This window comes from Bufo bufo, chromosome 1 (assembly GCF_905171765.1).
Source record: "Bufo bufo chromosome 1, aBufBuf1.1, whole genome shotgun sequence".
Taxonomy (NCBI): domain Eukaryota; kingdom Metazoa; phylum Chordata; class Amphibia; order Anura; family Bufonidae; genus Bufo; species Bufo bufo.
Genome location: NC_053389.1, coordinates 254,024,189 through 254,043,328, shown reverse-complemented (window position 1 = coordinate 254,043,328; position 19,140 = coordinate 254,024,189). Strand labels below are relative to the sequence as shown.

The 19,140-nt window shown below is 45.0% G+C and overlaps 1 protein-coding gene across 2 annotated transcripts; it reads right to left on the bottom strand.

The window, feature by feature from the left end:
- Positions 1-267: 267 nt before the first annotated feature.
- On the bottom strand, positions 268-18,806 carry MKRN1 (makorin ring finger protein 1). 2 transcript variants are annotated; one of them, XM_040438802.1, is made up of 8 exons: positions 18,642-18,806; positions 10,595-10,723; positions 10,286-10,488; positions 6,351-6,574; positions 4,463-4,677; positions 3,568-3,678; positions 1,670-1,811; positions 268-704 (listed from the first exon to the last, which is right to left on the bottom strand). In XM_040438802.1, exons 1-8 carry the CDS (start codon positions 18,761-18,763, stop codon positions 495-497), a joined length of 1,356 nt encoding a protein of 451 aa, XP_040294736.1. In that variant the 5' UTR covers positions 18,764-18,806; the 3' UTR covers positions 268-494. The 2 variants fall into 2 exon arrangements, with proteins under 2 accessions (XP_040294736.1, XP_040294744.1); XM_040438810.1 differs by having other exon boundaries at positions 10,385-10,488.
- Positions 18,807-19,140: the final 334 nt, after the last annotated feature.

The following is a 19,140-nucleotide window of genomic DNA, read 5'->3' as shown; positions in this document are numbered from 1 at the left end:
TATTACAGATCCTGCCTGCTGAGAAATCCCTCGTACCTCATTGTCCACACTTGTAATGGTAGCAGCACATGCAAAATCCCCACGCCGTGTAGGTGAGATTTCATTAAAAACCCATCTCCTTTGTGCAAATCCACACATACAATTTGCTAGTAACAAAAGAGAAGCCCCTTGCTCAGCACAAACTGGTGTAGATGTTGGCTAAAAGTAGAAAAATCAATAGAAAACCACAATTTGCATATGTTTATAATATTTTGTAATTTTGTGTAGTATTTTTAATTTTTTTTTCTTTATTTCTTTTTTTTAACTTGAAACAGAGAAAGAAACACTCTGGGGAGGAAAAAGATGGGGAGAAGACAGACATAAGGATAAAAATTATTACAACAGCACCTGGAATTGATAGGCCTGCCTAGGAGAAACACAGGCACTGCCACAACACCACAGGAAATAGCTACTGTCTGAAGCTGCCCAGACAGTCCAAACTCCTTCGACTGGCGCTATAGGTCCAGGTCATAAAAATCGTCCAGATCCTCATGGAACAAGTCCCACTCGTCCTCTGAGTCTGTTAGGTCATCATCGGCGCCTGCTGCCAACAGCATTAGAAGCATTTCGCCCAGTTCAAAGGTCATTACTTCTTCATCGTCATTGTCGAAAGGGTCACTTCCCTCACGCTCCTCGAAGTCCCAAAACCGGTTCCTACGTTGGGCCTAAAAACATGAGCCAGGGAAGATGTCACAAGATATTCTCATTAATACGACCGATCTCATAAGCACACTCCTATCCTGAAATACTCTGTGTTACTGTGAGATCCTGTCTTCTCTCAGATCTCCAACATCCTCTGCATATCATGACTCTTTCCAGTGCCATCACAAGAGAGCAGGTCACTGCCTGAAACAAGAGCAGCACACCCCTCTCCTGCTGTGGTTCTTATGACCTAACTGCTTCAAGGTTGTCCAGTCTCTAGTCACAAGTTCATTTTAAGAAAGGAGTTGACTGCCGAACCCAAGAAAAACACTGACAGGAATTTCTGGCTTTTAATAACTACTAAACCTCAATCAAAGTACGATAAGGAGTTCTGCAACTTCCTAATATACTTTGTGTATTAGTTCTGCAGCATTTTCAAGATTCCTCCTTGCTGTCAGCGACTAGAAATCTTTATTACCATTTAGTACCTGACACATTCCCATCAACTGCATTACAACAGTTCTCAAACACTAGGCATAAGCTAGGTTTGAATTCACTGACAGGAGGCAGAAGTCTTGAAAGTGGCAGCAACTTACATTTAGAAAGACACTGTATCTAGTCGCTCTGCGGACAACTGTTTGATTCCAATGGGTTTTATATAAAGGCCAGTATACGTTGATCTGCGTGACAGGTGCAAACCATTAGGACAATTCCTCTGAACGGTAATGGAGCCACAAAAGTCTGCCCACTGAAAGGGATTCTACAGGATGGCATAAACATGGTCGCTCCCCCTGTCCGTAGGACATGTCTAGCAATGCAGCTCAACTCCACTGAATTAAATTACACTTACAGGTTTCGATACAAGACTACCTGTGGACAGATATGGTCCCTTAAAAGGCGTTGTCTGGGCTTTTACTTTTGATGACCTATCCTCAGCTGAAAGGTAAAAACCCCATTATTAGAAGAACTGTGAACACAATTGACTTACCCGATATCTGCTAGACATCCCCCCTTTTTGTCGCGGCTGTGGTTCTTCTATACGACCGTCAGGGTATGCATGTTTGTAGAAACAGTTTCCTCCAAATGGACAGGTGCCACGGCCTTCATCGAAATACCGACAAGATTTGTTGCTGAAAGTTAAAGAGAATAATAACATATCTGCCAGAAATCAAGAGGCTGCAGGTCAGTACACAAGCCTCTGCACCGACCCTGAACCCAGCTTTCCTGGGCTTATTATAGGCATTTTATATAACAGTGTCTTACAGCCAACACTCCAGTGAACTTTATTATGGAGGCTCCAGAGAAGGGAGCAGAACAGCAAAGTGCCAGTAAGAACTTTATGATAAAAGCGCCATCTGCAGGCATTTCCCACAATAGCATGCCAGTGATTGCACGCTTACACAGGTTGCAATTTGTAGTTCAGTAGGGGACTACAAAGTTTGAAAGGAATTCTCACTACCCAAAAGACAAAAATTAAATGAGGACACAAGTGTCCAGTGTGCGGTCACAAGGCAGGCAATAGCACAAGCTCTTCTCAGTAAACCCTACAGCTGGAACCCCCATCGATCACGAGATCAGGGCCCCCATACCCCTTCAAGTCCCCCTGATTTGAACGACGTAGCCGGTCTCACATACGTGTAGCTGCTCCATCCATTTCTATTGGAATTCCGAGATAGGGGAGCGCTGTACTCGGCTATCACCACAACTCCCATAGAAATAGATGGAGTGGCCGTGCACGTGTAAGACCGGCTGCTCTGGTCATTTCAGGGAAGCAGCAGTGGGTAGGAGGTCCCCATTCTTGTGATCAGTGAGGGTACCAGTTGTAGGACCCCCACCAATTTAACATCCCATAAGGAAAAGAAAAGGTCAGTGTTCAGGCAGTTTTTCATGCAGTCTTTTAGTGAAAGACAAAAATGGATTAAAACAGAGGAAGAAATAAAAAAAGACTTCTCCTTCTCCTTCCTGCTGGACCTGCTTCTGGCTTTGGCTCAGACACAAGAAGCTGTAAGTGACACCATACTTATAGCCTAAAGTGGCTTTTCAAGTTCTTTTTAAACATTGGTAAAGAGCAGTAGGTTGTGTAAGACGGAGAAAACAAAACCGTACTTCTCTTTTAAATGTCCTGTGCCACAGCTCAGGTCCTCTCCAGTCTGACCCCATGGTGTTCATCGCTCACATGACTGCTACAACAAATCACTGGCCTCAGGGATCGCATTCCATTCATCCACATGACTGCTGAGGCCAGTGACTGGCTGCAGTGGCTACTGTGGGACATAAAATGTGTGCGTTTTTTTTTTTTTTTTTTAAACAGCCCCCTGCTTGGTCACATAAGAAAAAAAATCTGCACCGTAGGTCATGTACATTGTATTCTATAAGAATTTGAAATTCTCATGCACACAAGGCGGATTTTTTCAGTGCGGACTTAAAATAAATTGACATGCTGCGGATTTTACATTTTTCCTGTCCGGATTTTCTCCATTCACTTCAACGGGGAGAGTAAAATCTGCATGCAGAAAATCTGCACCAAATCCGCACTGATTGATGCGGACTGACCACACGGATTTCCCTGTGAACACCGGCGGATTTCAGGGTGGATTGTCCGCACATAAATCCTGAACGTGTGCATTTACCCCAAGGGTCCATTCACACATCCGTAGTGCATTGCGGATCTGCAATACACCCACCCGACACCCCCATAGAAATGCTTATTCTTGTCCGCAATTTATTCCTCCAGACGTCACACTTCTAGCTGGATAGTCTTTGTACAGATCTCATTTGATGATGCCACCCTATTCCTGGCTAGAAACACATAGCTGCCACACTACATAAGCTTTTACCACCAGTACAGCTGGCAATCTACAATTCTATTAGAAAGCAGGGCGCTACCTCATGGCCTCTTTGTACTTCTGGATCAGCTTATGTTTGTCCTCTTTCTCCTCCACCCAGTATTCACTTGGAATGACGAAGTTTGAGGTGATGCGGCATTCTGGACATGACCTGCACACAAGGAAACAAAGGGTTAGGGTAAGAGTTGAGCGAACCTACTTTTTGGCAGGTTCGAGTTCAGGCTTTAACCGAATTAAGTAATGGAATAAATTCTCATAGAATCCATAACGTAATTCAATGCCGGCATGCCAAATGGAATGCCTTTAGGAGGCATGTATTATACGGCATGTCGGCACTGAATTATGCGAGAACGGAATCCATTATGTAATTCACTTAAACTCCGAACCTGCCAAAAAGGCAAGTTCGCTCAACTCTAGTTAGGATCAGTCACTCCTCTTGTGCACCTTCTATTTCTCATGAAGTGAAATTGCTGCAGCAACCTAAGGAGACCCTGGCCAATCAAACTGAGTTAAATGGTCACTTAATTTTTCACACAACTCTGCATAATTCAATAGTACAGGCAACCACAAGAAACTTTGTAATATGTTTCATCAGTGCTGCCAGCGGCAGACTGCAGGGACATACACCTCCCCCCCCGCACCAAATGGAATGGTAACACCCATCTGGACTTTCACTGTAAACTGTTAGCAATTTATAACTTCTAGCAGGAATAAAGGAATGAATTGTTCCAGAATTGTTATTACATAGGGAATACGAGTAGTTACTAGAACGGACATGTCAGGAGAGGTGACAGCTCCTCTTTTAGCCAGTAGGCACACACAGCCTACAGAGGGGCGTACACTGCTCCTAACTTGGCCCTTCACATATTAACATGTCCAGTCACCATTCTTACTGGTTTTGCCCCCATATTATAGCTGGTCGAATATTCACTCACTTTATTATCTTGCTCTCAAACTGCTTGGCGCTTCTCCACCTGCGGATACACTTGAGGCAGTAGGAGTGACTACAGTTGGACAAGATACCAAAACGACGCTCGCTGGGGTTTGTTTTCTCATAAACGACCTCCATGCAGATTCCACACACAATGTCTTTACTGCGTTGGACAGCAAACGACAATTCCATGTCCTTCTCGTGAGCCTCAATGCATGACTATTAGAGAAATAAAAAATTTCAAATATTATACACATTAAATATCTAATGTGAGTCATAAACATTAGTGTGCGGTGTAGGTGGGTAGCCGGACACTTGCCGACAGGGGAGACAAGGACCCCACAAGCTGGATTTTAACCTACTCGATCCTCTAGTTTCCTTTTAGTCTGTTATCCTCAAAGGATCCAGACATGCATACAGACTCTCCTTGTGGATATCTACCTGGCAGAGGAGTGGGTAATGCTCCCTGGGAAAAAGAATGCAAAATAGCTCTAAAAAGTAACACTCTAGTGCAGGGGTGGCCAACCCTCACACCTTCACCTGCGTCTCTCAGAGGAGCGCGCTCTCCTTTACATATGCGGCTCGCAGGGGAGCGGGTCAGGGATCTCGCAGGTATCGAAATATTAGCAGCACAGGGGAGAAGGGAGAAGAAAGCAGTCCGCCTCTCCCCCCTGTGCTGCTCCCGCTGCCACCAATGAGAATGCAGAGGGGAAGAGGAGGGGCGGGGCTGTGGCCGCTGCCACCAATGAAGGTAACTCACTCATTTATTCAAATACAGGAGGCGGGTGCTGGCTGCAGAATAATTTAGCCCGCAACCGACCTCTATGAGAGGTAGCTGAGATCTGCGGCAGTTAACCCCCGCAACCTGAGGGGTTAACTGACGGGGATTGTAGCGCCGTCAGAGGCCAGGTGTCGGCTATGTGATTCTGCAGCCAGCACCCGCCTCCTGTATCTGTATTAAAGTTGGTCATTGGTGGCGCAGTGCACCCCCCCCCTTAATACGTGAAGGCCCGCGCTCTGACCTGACGCTGTGCACGTCAGGTCACTGTGGAGAGGGCGCCACAGTCTTCAGAGCAGAGGCAGCAGAGGTAGGATAAGCCCGCTCCTACACAGTTTTATTTTATTAAAGTTCTGATCTGGGGGTCTTATCTGACATGGGGGTAGTATGAGCTCAGATAAGACCCCCAAATCCTTATCAGACCCACAAAATAAGCCTCACCAGTGCTTACATAAGACACCAAAAATCTGACACCCCATGCTCACATCTCCCCTGAGCATCAGGGTGTCATCTGAGAAATCTTGAAACACATTGTGAAAAACAAAGATTGCCAGAAGTCTCACTAAAGCTGTCTACATTACAGGTAGGAAAGGTGGTTTTAAATACACTTTAAAATTTTGATAACTTGATAACTCAATTGCAGTAATACTGTCGTGTGCACGCATATCTGTGTAAACGGATAGCTTGTGGCTCCTGGCAGTCATACGATTTTTTTCTGGCTCTTTGTGTCTGTAAGGTTGGCCACCCGTGCTCTAGTGCTATCCTGTAGGTGACAAAAACTCACTGAAAAAAAAATGGCCTAAACTTTTTGGTGCATTTTTTGAAGTGATTTGTGTATCTATCCTGTAAGTGAACACAAACTTACAGATCATCTACATAAAGGTGGTGCTAGAGAGATTTTCTTCATTCTGGATGACAGCGATTTTGATTTGTGAACACTTCAGAAACATGTCAAAGTGTAAAGGTCCATCATGGACCTGCATGTAGTCTTTGTACAGCGAGGGAATTGTCTTTTATGCAGTGCTTCAGTATAGTATTCAAAGAGGATCTCCAAGGTAAAGGTTCATGATATAAAAGGAGAATTAATACTTTTGATCTTTTGCAGCTTCATTACCTTAATATGTTGAGACCTCTGAGTAGTGTCTGTTGGATGAAGCACCTGTAGCCCACACATATCACACGGGTCTCCATGCAGATACACACAGTTTTCTCCATAACGACACTCCCCTACAGTGGCATATGGACAAAGCTGCTTCTTCAGCTCTGGGTCGGCCGGTTGCTCCTTGTTCTCCTCTTGAGGTGCAGTTCCCTGAGTGTCAGTGTCTGGGCCGGATGGAGCTGCAAGTAAAACAAACAGGGAAATCTCAAACTAACCACATAGCTGTCAAATGTCCTGGAGTAAGGGGACATCTCAGGAGGCCTCAAATTGTAACCTCACACCTGCCAACTCTCCTGGAATAAGGGGAGATCCCCAAGACGAGTCTGCAGACCTCTTGGGTGCTCCACATACTCACTGCTCCCCATTACTGCCCTTCCCTGCGGTGGTAAATGGGAGCAAAATTAAGCGCCAGAACGGTTAGAGGCAATTATTTGAACTTCTGGTAGAAGTGGGCTCTGTTCTGGGGTTTAGCCAGGTGGGACTCACACCTATCTCGTAAACGCAGCCTAAAACTAAGCCAGCAAAGTGGCGGCCACAGCCAAACGTTCCTATTGGCCCGCCGAAAACAGCCGAGCAGTGCACTTGGCCATTTTCGGAACCCCCATAGAAATGAATGGGAGCGCACAACACTTGCGCACCCACAGCTTCCATTCACTTCTATGGGGCTGATGGAAATTTTCGGCAGTCCCATAGCATTGACTATAGGGCAGCCATGCATGCGTGGTGCACCTCCCTTCACTTTGCCAGCTGTGTTTACCACAGATGCTCCTATTCTGTGTTTTTGACCCGCACCTGGTTTTGGCTCACAATAACTGATGGAAATAACGGACCAGATAACTAAAGTGTGAACTGAGCCTAAGGGTGTCTGTGTCCATTTTGGGTGTCTGCTGAAGGGAATTGTGAATTCTGTGACCAAAATGCCATAGTTTTGGGCAGGGGGGGGGGGGGTCTCGTCTTATATAAATTGCTTATGCGTATGGAAAAAAAAAAAAAAATTGCGCCGTGCTACGCATGCTACTCTTTGGAATCTCCCAGATGTCCCTTTTCAAAGGTTGGAAAGTCTGTATAACCAACCCCTCAGTAACCAAAAATCAGGGGTTAGATCAGGGCAAAGCTGTAATGTGATGCTAAGAGGCGGAAGAAACAAGACAACCCTTCTAATGTGTTGGGCAGCAGCTATCAGAAAAGGCCTCAGACGACTAATCTGCACAGCCACGTCCACGTTCCATTATACAAAGACTATGCTGGGGGGGGGGGACCTCTCTGAAACGTGGAGAAAGGCCAGAAATCAGATTTCCTCTGGATGCTGGGGAATAACTGACAAGGCTGCTACGTTAAAGGGGTTCTAGAAAAACAAACAGACAACCCCTGTAAACTGCGTAAAACAAATTAATGTACATTCACCTTTTTTTGTGCCGTTTTGGTCCTTACCTCGGCTCTTCATTTTTCTGGCTGCAGCGGTGACATTCAGTGCACAGAGGTCACCATTGCAACCAATCACTAGCCTCAGCAAACGTCCAGCGATTACCAGTGGTGACCTGTGCATGGAACTTCACCTCTGCAGCCAAGAAGACTGTCAGCAGCGAGCGGACTGGAGCACAGGAAGAAAATCGGCGAGTATGCATTTGTTATTTTAGGCCCGTGCTTTGGGGACTGCAATTTGCGTTCCCCAATGCACGACACACGTTCATGTGCATGAGCTCTTATGGTCTCAAAATACATGCAACATCAGGTGTCTAGAAAATGGAGGTAGCAGAGTCATATGGAATTTAATGGCTTTATTGTCTGTCACTCCACAATCGAGATAACTACGAAGGGCTGTGCAAACAAGCAGTATACAGAAAAGAGCGAAAAAAGCAGCAGTTAATAAATAAAGTCAAAATACATGAACAATATTCTACTCATAACTGCAGTATACTTGTAAAAGACAACAAGACCAATTGTCTGGCTGATCAGGGAGGAGGGATCAGTTATTACTATGGCACCAGGGAGAGGAATGTGTGTCCAAAGTCAACTCCCCAGGGCTTCAAGCACACAGCAATAGACACCTTCCCCACCTCTCCCAGGAGACGTCACATGACCCACGGATGAGATGTGTAAACACTTGCGAGCATTAAGCCCGTCTCTGCAAGGCCCTTACACACCCGAGGTTTACCCAAGCACCATACATTAGGGCCACATCAGCTGGACAACGGCGCAATATATGGCAAACTAAAAGGTTAGAATGTTCTTAAAAGGAAAAGGTTTAAGGCCTCTTTCACACGGGCGAGTTTTCCACGCGGGTGCAATGCGCGAGGTGAACGCATTGCACCCGCACTGAATCCTGACCCATTCACTTCTATGGGGCTGTGCACATGAGCGGTGATTTTCACGCATCACTTGTGCGTCGCGTGAAAATCGCAGCATGCTCTATTTCGTGTGTTTTTGATGCAACGCAGGCCCCATAGAAGTGAATGGGGCTGCGTGAAAATCACAAGCATCCGCAAGCAAGTGCGGATGCAGTGCGATTTTCACGCACGGTTGCTAGGAGACAATCGGGATGGGAACCCGATCATTATTATTTTCCCTTATAACATGGTTATAAGGGAAAATAATAGCATTCTTAATACAGAATGCATAGTACAATAGCGCTGGAGGGGTTAAAAAAAATAAAATTTATTTAACTCACCTCAATCCACTTGTTCGCGCAGCCCGGCATCTCTTCTGTCTTCATCTTTGCTGTGCAGTAGGAATAGGACCTTTGATGACGTCACTGCGCTCATCACATGGTCCATCACCATGGTAATGTATCATGTGATGGACCATGTGATGAGCGCAGTGACGTCACCACCGGTCCTTTTCCTACTACACAGCAAAGATGAAGACAGAAGAGAAGCCGGTCTGCGAACAAGAGTATTAAGGGGAGTTAAATTAATTATTTTGTTTTACCCCTCCAGCCCTATTGTACTATGCATTCTGTATACAAGCTACATAACTCAAACCCGAACTTCTGTGAAGTTGGGGTTTGGGTACCAAACATACAGATTTTTCTCACGCACGTGCAAAACGCATTACAATGCTTTGCACTCGCGTGGAAAAATCGCACATGTTCCTGCAACGCACCTGCATCTTTTCCTGCAACGCCTGTGTAAAACCAGCTTAAGAGGTTCCATCAAATGGGCCACTCCTGTCCATATGCCCTAGAAGAAGTCAAAGCATCTTCAGCACCCTACTCTCTATGAAATACGTCTCTAATTTCTATGGCCGGATTATGATCTCTACATTTGCTATTATAATCAGGACACAGAATTGTCCAAAGCAGACTAGCCCTTTAAATTAGGTCACCGATCAGACCCATAGAAAATTGTTCAGACATGGTGGATTTGTTGGGAAATTTTTGCCCGGATTCCACACCAAAAATACGCCACAATTTTACAGTTCAACACTTGAGGATCTGCTGTAAATGTGAGGATATGGGTCCATTCACACGTCCGCAATTTCGTTCCGCATTTTGCGGAACGGAATTGCGGACCCATTCTTTTCTATGGGGCAGCACGATGTGCTGCTTGGATCCGGAATTGCGGATCCGCACTTCCGGGTCCGCAATTCCGATCCCGAAAAATATAGAACATGTCCTATTCTTGTCCATAATTGCGGACAAGATTACGCATTTTCTATTAAGTGCCGGCGATGTGTGGTCCGAAAAATGCGGAACGCACATTGCCGATGTCCGTGTTTTGCTGATCCGCAAAACACACACGGACGTGTGAATGGACCCTTAGTCATCTGATGTACACCCAGTAAACTAGGAATTTACGAGGTGTGCTTCAGCGCTGGAGGAGACATCTCACTTTATTTTTTTAACTCTTTGCGGTTTAATAAAAACTAAATGTTCCCTCCCAAGCAATTACCCCGTCCGCAGTAGAGTTGCCCCGGCACAAACTCCACGGCATTGACCCAGTCTTCAGCTTGGGAGACCCCAGCTGCCACCTCGCTAGCTGCCTTCTTACTGTTAATGTCACTGCTGGTTTCCGGGAGGGACTCAAGTGGACTGCTCCTCGTCCCAGAGGCATCTCCGATCATTTCTTGCTTTAGTGGTTTTGTGTGTTCATACCTAAGGAGGAAAAACCAGACAACAAGGATCTAGTAATGCTGATTTAGGCAAATCGGGCCAGGAGGTCCGGTGCGGACAGCTGGGCACCACTGATAATCTCCCCCACCTGCAGCGGTCTCCATAAACACAGCACCCGCGCTGATAGTATCTGCAGATCATAGTAGAGCGGCTGGTGGACAGATCGTGTGAATAGCGGCAGTTGTTTCCTTCTTTGCAGACGCCGTGCATAAAATATCTGGAATGACAAATAACAGACAATTAAAAAGTAATCACGTAACCCTTTTAAAAAAAAAAAAATTAAAGTCTAAGAAATTTTATATATTTTGGCAGCAATATTCCATTATAAATTAAGTACAAAATACTGTCCTTCTCCAGCAGTGACCAGTCTTAACCCTGTATGGCAGGGCAAGCTAATCTCAGTTTACAATGTGCTGAAAAGGGAAGAGGCTATCGGCAAGGTAATCTCATTATTAAAGTAGGTGGAGGACTGGAAGGATAAGTCTATTGTTTTCTTGATAGGTCAGGGACAATGACATAAAAAAATAATAATTTGCATCAGCAAAGGTAGATGCTGTCAGATTCGAAAGAAAGCAAGGGGGAAAAAAAAAAAAAGTCTGCATGTGGACAGGAGTACATAGCCAAAACTACATGAACTCTGCCAAAGAATTAACGTAGGTGACATCACAGCTAAGGCAGACATCAATGTGGTTACTATTAGGGTACCACCAAAAGAGTCACTGGAATACCCCTTTGGAGATGTATCGCTCACAGGTCTGAAAAAACATAGACTCCCCTGCTTTTTCTGGCCCATTTTGGGAGGGGCATCTTATGATGTGGGCAAAAACTAGCTTGGTACGTACACTTTTTCATTGTTCACCCACACCATTGGCACTTGAGAATTTTCTCTAATATAGTGGTGGGCGCCACTTATCTACATGGCCATATGGAGCACCGTACTCCCCCCACAAACACATTCATTACTATGGGGTAATGCACACATCCGTGGGCCGGAGCTGCCCTTTCTATTGAGTGCCACACTTACTACAGTGCTGCAAGTGTGGAGCTTCTCTACTACTACGTCCCCATGACAACTCTTCCTGTCTGTGCCTCGGCCATCACTGCTCACCCACAAAAAATCCAGTTTACCATCATGAATAGTGATTACCTATTGTCCACAGAAAAAAAAAAAAAACAACAACTTCTGTTATCCCCGGCAGTCCTATATAGTGTGAATGGTGCAACAGGTCCATCAGGATGGGGGAACATGACCCCTGTTCTCCAGATCGGTTCCTGGGATTGGACACCCATCAGTTAAAGGGGTTCTCCGGGAATTAAGAAAATGAAAATACTTAAATATTACTTTATTAAAAATACATTCCCAAATACATTTAATTAGCTATAATGGCTCATTTAGTCTGCGGAGCAATCAGGAGAAATAAAATGGCCGCCGTCGTATTAGTACACACAAAACCTGTCCTAATCACACAGGAGGCAAAGTTTCTTCATAACACTGAGTTAAAGAGCTGCTTCATCCTCCTCTCTGCTTGTCAGGGATTATGGTCCTGAATACAGTTTAATATCATCTTCAGCTGAATCTCTGTAGGAATGGAGTTCATGAGGAGACATGAGGTACAGAGGAGGTGGGAATGTGGTAATGAGCAGCAGCTCTTGTATACAGCTTCCATTATCACAGTCTGTCCTCTCTGTACTTCAAGTCTCCTCATGAACTCCATTCCTACAGAGATTCAGCTGAAGATGATATTAAACTGTATTCAGGACCATAATCCCTGACAAGCAGAGCAGAGAGGAGGATGAGGCAGCTCTTTACCTCAGTGTTGTGAAGTGACTTGTCCTGCTGTCTGATTAGGACAGGTTCTGTGTACTAATAGGACGGTGGCCATTTTGTTTCCCCTGATTGCTCCCCAGACAAAACAAGCCATTATAAGTAATGAAAGGTCTTTGGGAATATATTTATAATAAAGTAATATTTACGTATTTTCATTTTCTTAATTCCTGGAGAACCCCTTAAGGACCGGGCTCATTTTCACCTTAAGGACCAGACCATTTTTTGCAAATCTGACCAGTGTCACTTTAAGTGGTGATAACTTTAAAACGCTTTGACTTATCCAGGCCATTCTGAGATTGTTTTTTTCGTCACATATTGTACTTCATGACACTGGTAAAATGGAGTAAAAAATAATTTTTATTTATTTTAAAAAAAAGCCAATTTTCCAAAATTTTTTTAAAATTAGCAAATTTCCAAGTTTCAATTTCTCTACTTCTATAATACACAGTTAGGGTCCATTCACACGTCCGTTTTTCTTTCCTGATCTGTTCCGTTTTTTGCGGAACAGATCAGGACCAGATCTGGACCCATTCATTGTCAATGGGTCCTGGAAAAAAATCGGACAGCACAATGTGTGCTGTCCGTTTCCGTTGTTCCGTTCCGCATGTCCGTTTAAATATAAAACATGTCCTATTCTCTTCCTGAAAAATCGGATCCTGGTACAATACAAAGTCAATGGATCCGCAAAAAACGGATGACATACGGATGTCATTCCGTAAGTCATCCGTTTTATACGGAATCCGTTCCTGGAAATTACATTTTAATTTTTTTTTTTTTTTAAAGAAATCCAAACAACTTTATTTGCTTATTGAAATTTATACATGTTTCCGTTTTTTGCGGATCCGCAAAAAACGGATGACATACGGATACATTTTCAGGAACAACGGATCCGCAAAAAACGGACAGAAAATCGGATTAGAGAAAAATACTGACGTGTGAATGTAGCCTAATACTTACAAAAATAGTTATTACTTTACATTTCACATATGTTTACTTCTTGTTAGGATCATTTTGGGAATGACATTCTATTTTTGGGGGACGTTACAAGACTTAGAAGTTTAGAAGCAAATCTTGAAATTTCTCAGAAATTTTCAAAAAACAACTTTTTAAGGACCAGTTCAGGTCTGAAGTCACTTTGCGAGGCTTACATAATAGAAACCACCCAAAAATAACCCCCATTCTAGAAACTACACCCCTCAAGGTATTCAAAACTGATTTTACAAACTTTGTTAACCCTTTAGGTGTTCCACAAGATTTAATGGAAAATAGAGATACAATTTCAAAATTTCACTTTTTTGGCAGATTTTCCATTTTAATAATTTTTTTCCAGTTACAAAGCAAGGGTTAACAGCCAAACAAAACTCAATATTTATGGCTCTGATTCTGTAGTTTACAGAAACACCCCATATGTGGTCGTAAACCGCTGTAAGGGCACACGACAGGACGCAAAGGGAAAGGAATGCCATACGGTTTTTGGAAGGCAGATTTTGCTGGACCGGTTTTTTGACACCATGTCCTATTTGAAGCCCCCCTGAAGCACCTCTAGAGTAGAAACTCCCAAAAAAGTGACCCCATTTTAGAAACTATGGGATAGGGTGGCAGTTTTGTTGGTACTAGTTTAGGGTACATATGATTTTTGGTTGCTCTATATTACACTTTTTGTGAGGCAAGGTGACAAGAAATAGCCGTTTTGGCACAGTTTTTATTTTTTGTTATTTACAACAGTCATCTGACAGGTTAGGCTACTTTCACACCTGCGTTCGGGTGTCCGCTCGTGAGCTCCGTTTGAAGGGGCTCACAAGCGGCCCTGAACGCAACCGTCCAGCCCTAATGCATTCTGAGTGGACGCGGATCCGCTGAGAATGCATCAGTCTGCCAGCGTTCAGCCTCCGCTCCGCTCAGCGAGCGGACACCTGAACGCTGCTTGCAGCGTTCGGGTGTCCGCCTGGCCGTGCGGAGGCAAGCGGATCCGTCCAGACTTACAATGTAAGTCAATGGGGACGGATCCGTTTGAAGATGACACAATATGGCTCAATCTTCAAATGGATCCGTTCCCCATTGACTTTCAATGTAAAGTCTAGACGGATCCGCTCAGGCTACTTTCACACTTAGAATTTTTTCTAAGTTATAATGCAGACGGATCCGTTCTGAACGGATCCAAACGTCTGCATTATAGGAGCGGATCCGTCTGAGCAGACAGACGGACCCACTCTGAACGCTAGTGTGAAAGTAGCCTTAGGCTACTTTCACACCAGCGTTTAGGTGCGGATCCGTTCAGAAGGGATCCGTTTGCATTACCATGAACAAAAAAAATTAAAAAAAATACATTTTTTTTTTTTGTTCATGATAATGCAAACGGATCCGTTTTGACTTACATTGAAAATCAATGGGAGGCGGATCAGTTTTCAATTGCACCATATTGTGTCAGTAAAAACGGATCCGTCCCCATTGACTTACATTGTAAGTCAGGACGGATCCGTTTGGCTCAGTTTCGTCAGACGGACACCAAAACGCTGCAGGCAGCGTTTTGGTGTCCGCCTCTAGAGCTGAATGGAGGCAAACTGATGCATTCTGAACGGATCCTTATCCTTTCAGAATGCATTGGGGCTGAAATGATCAGTTTTGGGCTGCTTGTGAGAGCCTTGAAACAGATCTCACAGGCGGACCCAGAAACGCCAGAGTGAAAGTAGCCTTAGATCATGTGGTATTTTTATAGACCAGGTTGTCACGGACGCGGTGATACTAATGTATACAATTTTTTTAATGTAATTTTTACACAATGATTTCATTTTTGAAACAAAAAAAAAAATATCATGTTTTAGTGTCTCCATAGTCTGAGAGCCATAGTTTTTTCAGTTTTTGGGTAGGGTATGATTTTTGCGGGATGAGATGACAGTTAGTTTGGCACTATTTTGGGGTGCGTATGACTTTTTGATTGCTTGCTATTACACTTTTTGTGATGTAAGGGTTTTTTTTAACACCTTTTTTAATTTCTTTTTTATGGTGTTCACCTGAGGGCTTAGGTCATGTGATATTTTTATAGAGCAGGTTATTATGGACGCGGCGATACCTAATATGTATACTTTTTTTTAATTTACTTTAAGTTTTACACAATTACAGCTTTTTTAAAACAAAAAAAAAAAAATTATATATATCTATATTCTGAGCCATAGTTTTTTTTATATTTTTTGGGCGATTGTCTTAGGTAGGGGCTCATTTTTTGGGGGATGAGGTGACGGTTAGATTGGTACTATTTTGGTGGGCATACGCCTTTTTGATCGCTTGCTGTTCTACTTTTTGTGATGTAAGGTGACAAATAAAAATGGTTTATTTAGCACAGTGTTTATTTCTTATTTTCTACGGTGTTCATCTGAGGGGTTACCGTATTTTTCGCCCTATAAGACACACCGGCCCATAAGACACACCTAGGTTTTTGAGGAGGAAAATAAGAAAAACATTTTTTTAACCAAAAGGTGTGCTTTTGGTGGGTTTGGACTAATGGCGGTCTGTGCATGACACTATTATTGGGGATCTGTGGATGATGCACTGTTATGGGGGGAGCTGTGGATGGCATTATGGTGGGGGGGGGGGGGGCGGTGGATGGAATTATGATGGTGGGGGGGGGGGGGATCTGTGGATGGCATTGTTACGGGGTGGTGGATCTGTGGATGATACTGCTATATGTGTCATCCACAGACCCGTACCCCCCCCCCCCCCCCCCCCATCATTTTCCCATTCATAGATTCCTAGGGAGGGACTGTAGTAGGCAGGGAGAGCCCCTTACTCTGGCCCCGCAGCTCAGTATGTACTGTATTATACATAGTGTTGTCCCCGGGTACCTGCTCAATGATTTGAGCAGGCACCTTGGTCCGATCACTGCCCGGCGGTGATCGGAACTACACATGATGTACCAGTATTTCATGTGTCCTTAAGTACCGGGACATCATGTGTCCGGAACAGGTTAAGCTTAGCACAACCCTGGGGGTATAAACCGATGGCAGACACTAAAGAGAAGCATGAAAGGATCAGACATGTTAAAATCCAACATGACAAACCAGTATAAACAACAGAGAGGCAGCAGTGGTCGCCCCAGGGGTTTTATGTGCATACAACTTTTTATCGAATCCCAATCTGTACCTGATGATATACAAGCTTTAGTTAGAGGCACAGAATGAATCCAACACTGTCCATCTGGAGGTGGGAAACCCAGTAACTGCCTCCTGCACAACACACAAGCGCACCCCGCTCTCCACCAGAGGGGTAAAGTCACATTACAAACATGAGTCCCACCTTCAATGTCAGTAGAGAGAAGCTCATGAGGGGAGTCACATGTGGCATACCTGGCATAGTGGGTCAGCCATTGATGGGAGAGGTGAACGTTGGCCATGAGGGTGCAGGAGGGCGGACCTGCCCAGTGGAGCAGCTCACCACCAAAATGAACCAGGGGGCTACCAGATACGTGTCTACAACAATCGTTCAGTGAACCCTACTGTGTATGAGGCTCAGAAGCAGACGGATGGCCACAGCACCTCTGCTTATGAAGTATGGGAATTAGACCTCCTCTAATTGGTAAAGGGTTGCCTTCTTCATTGAATCACGTTTTCTAATTCATAGAACAAATGGACATTGACGTGTCAGGTGAGAAACAGAACAAACACTCTGCAACCAACACTGGAGGAACACAAGCTGGTGGTGGCAGCGGTATGGTCTGGGGAAGGTTTTCATGGCATTATCTGGGCCTGCTCATCCATGTGGAAGGTACTGATTTGGGTATGAACCCATCCTTGCAGATCACATACACCCATACATGCTGATGTCTTACCTAGGGCGGATAAGATAAGATCTTCCAGCAACACATCACACGGCTAGAGAGGTCAGTCATTGGTTGGAAGAGTATGACCAGAACTTCCAAGTACTACCCAGGCCCGTTAATTCCCCAGACTTGAACCCAATTAAGTAGCTGTGAGACCACCTCGATCTTCACGGTAGCTCGTGGCAGCCATTTAGACAGGAGACCACCCGTCAGTTGTAAACTCACTGAAAATGTATTTTGAAGCATTGTTCTCCCATATGTAAATTAACTTGAAGTCAAGGAGGTCGGCAGGAACCTGGAGGTCAGGCTTTCCCCGCCTGCCCCCTCCACCTTGTCTGACATTCTCCAGGCCAGGGACCATGGTCCTCTGTTCTCATGGGATCCCGTGCAAGCTCTGCTCAGTACAGGGTGCTATAGAGAAAAGAGCATGTGCAGTATAGCACTACCCCCTGGGCATGCACCAGACGTGCAAGCGAACAGAGCCTGCGCTGGATCTCCTGTGAATTTACAAGTGACTCAAAGGAATCCAGTGTCACTTCTGGAGCCATCATAACCAGATGAAAAAGGTGCTGTGGGTAGTGAAAAAAATATAGGGATTATGCCCTATAAAAAAATATCATACAGTACATGACAATACCTTTCTACCAAATCTAGGACCAGTACCTCACATGGAGCCTGGCAGCTCAGGGGGTTCTGCCCTTTCAGCCTGGCAGCTCAGGGGGTTCTGCCCTTTCAGCCTGGCAGCTCAGGGGGTTCTGCCCTTTCAGCCTGGCAGCTCAGGGGGTTCTGCCCTTTCAGCTGCAGCCCTCGCCCTGTAACTGCCACAGCTTCTGACAGAACATAAGGCTGGTGGTAGCTGAAGATTTAAACTGAGCGTGTGCGACCAGCTCAGTGAGATGGACAAAAATAAATAAAAAATAAGGAAAAGAACAAACCGCAGGTGGCGCTGTACAGATACATTTTATTGAATAACTCCGTGGCCATACAACTTTTTTAATTACATGCAATTACAGAAGTATTCAGATCCAGGGGCTGGTTTGAAAACTGTAGGATATTTATGGTGACAACCCCATTAACTGCTGGGGCCATACTACCAGAACACATCGGCGTGTGGACGCTCCAGGCTCGGCCTCTTCTACGTGGGACATTCGTACGGCCTATTCTGCGATGAATCGGTGACATTCGGGGTACGTGCAGATCTTCCCTGTGCGGACAGACCCTTACAGAGAGGGGGCTGCAGCAAGAACCATGGGCCCCTGGGATGCTCACCACAGCGATGACATGCAAGGGGATCCTAGGGGCTGCCATATAGGAGGAGCACATATCTGGGAGGGGGGCCTGATGACATATGGCTGCTTACCTCAATGCTCTATATGTAATCCCCCACTGTCTGCCTACGACCACCCCATCTCCTACTCACTGCACCAGCCCCCCCTTACAGCCGTGTCCTCACATAACCTCCTCCCCCTCCCCCAGCCGAGCAGCGTCACTTACCGGCAGGTCACCTGACGAGTCCAGCCACCCACGGGGGGATTGTCCGGGAACGCGGGCAGCGGGATCTTCTGTGCTGCGGCTGATGTAAGAGGTACAGGCGCCGCCGCAGCTGCCTCCGCCATTCCTGTTTATCCCCCCCTTCCTTCACGACGCCGGAACTTCCGGGATCACATGCTTCCGGTCGGGTACCACAAATCCAAAACTTCCGGCGAGAGAAAAAAAAAACCTAAACAAAACAAGGGCCAATTAGAAGGGGCCCCTGATCTGTGACAGACTCCCTTGCATTAGGTCATCCCGCCCTGCGTTGTCATGGCTGCAGATGCCAAACTGACAGAGTCTAGGGCTAATTCTATTGTTCTTATAATTCTATGCACTTTTATATATTTTTTATTTTTGTAAAAACTTTTTTTTACCTTTTTTTTTTTTACTGTTTTAAAGTCACCTTGGGTGACAATAACTGGCAGTTAGAGATGAGCGAATTTCCGCTTAGGAAATTCGC

Excerpts from the sequence above, each read along its gene's own strand:
- MKRN1 (XM_040438802.1), bottom strand. The coding sequence starts at position 18,763 with ATGGCGGAGGCAGCTGCGGCGGCGCCTGTACCTCTTACATCAGCCGCA. Across the intron at positions 4,678-6,350 it reads AGAGGTCTCAACATATTAAG|TCATGCATTGAGGCTCACGA; the intron begins GTAATGAAGCTG and ends TTTCTCTAATAG. Across the intron at positions 705-1,669 it reads GGATGTCTAGCAGATATCGG|GCCCAACGTAGGAACCGGTT; the intron begins GTAAGTCAATTG and ends TCATGTTTTTAG.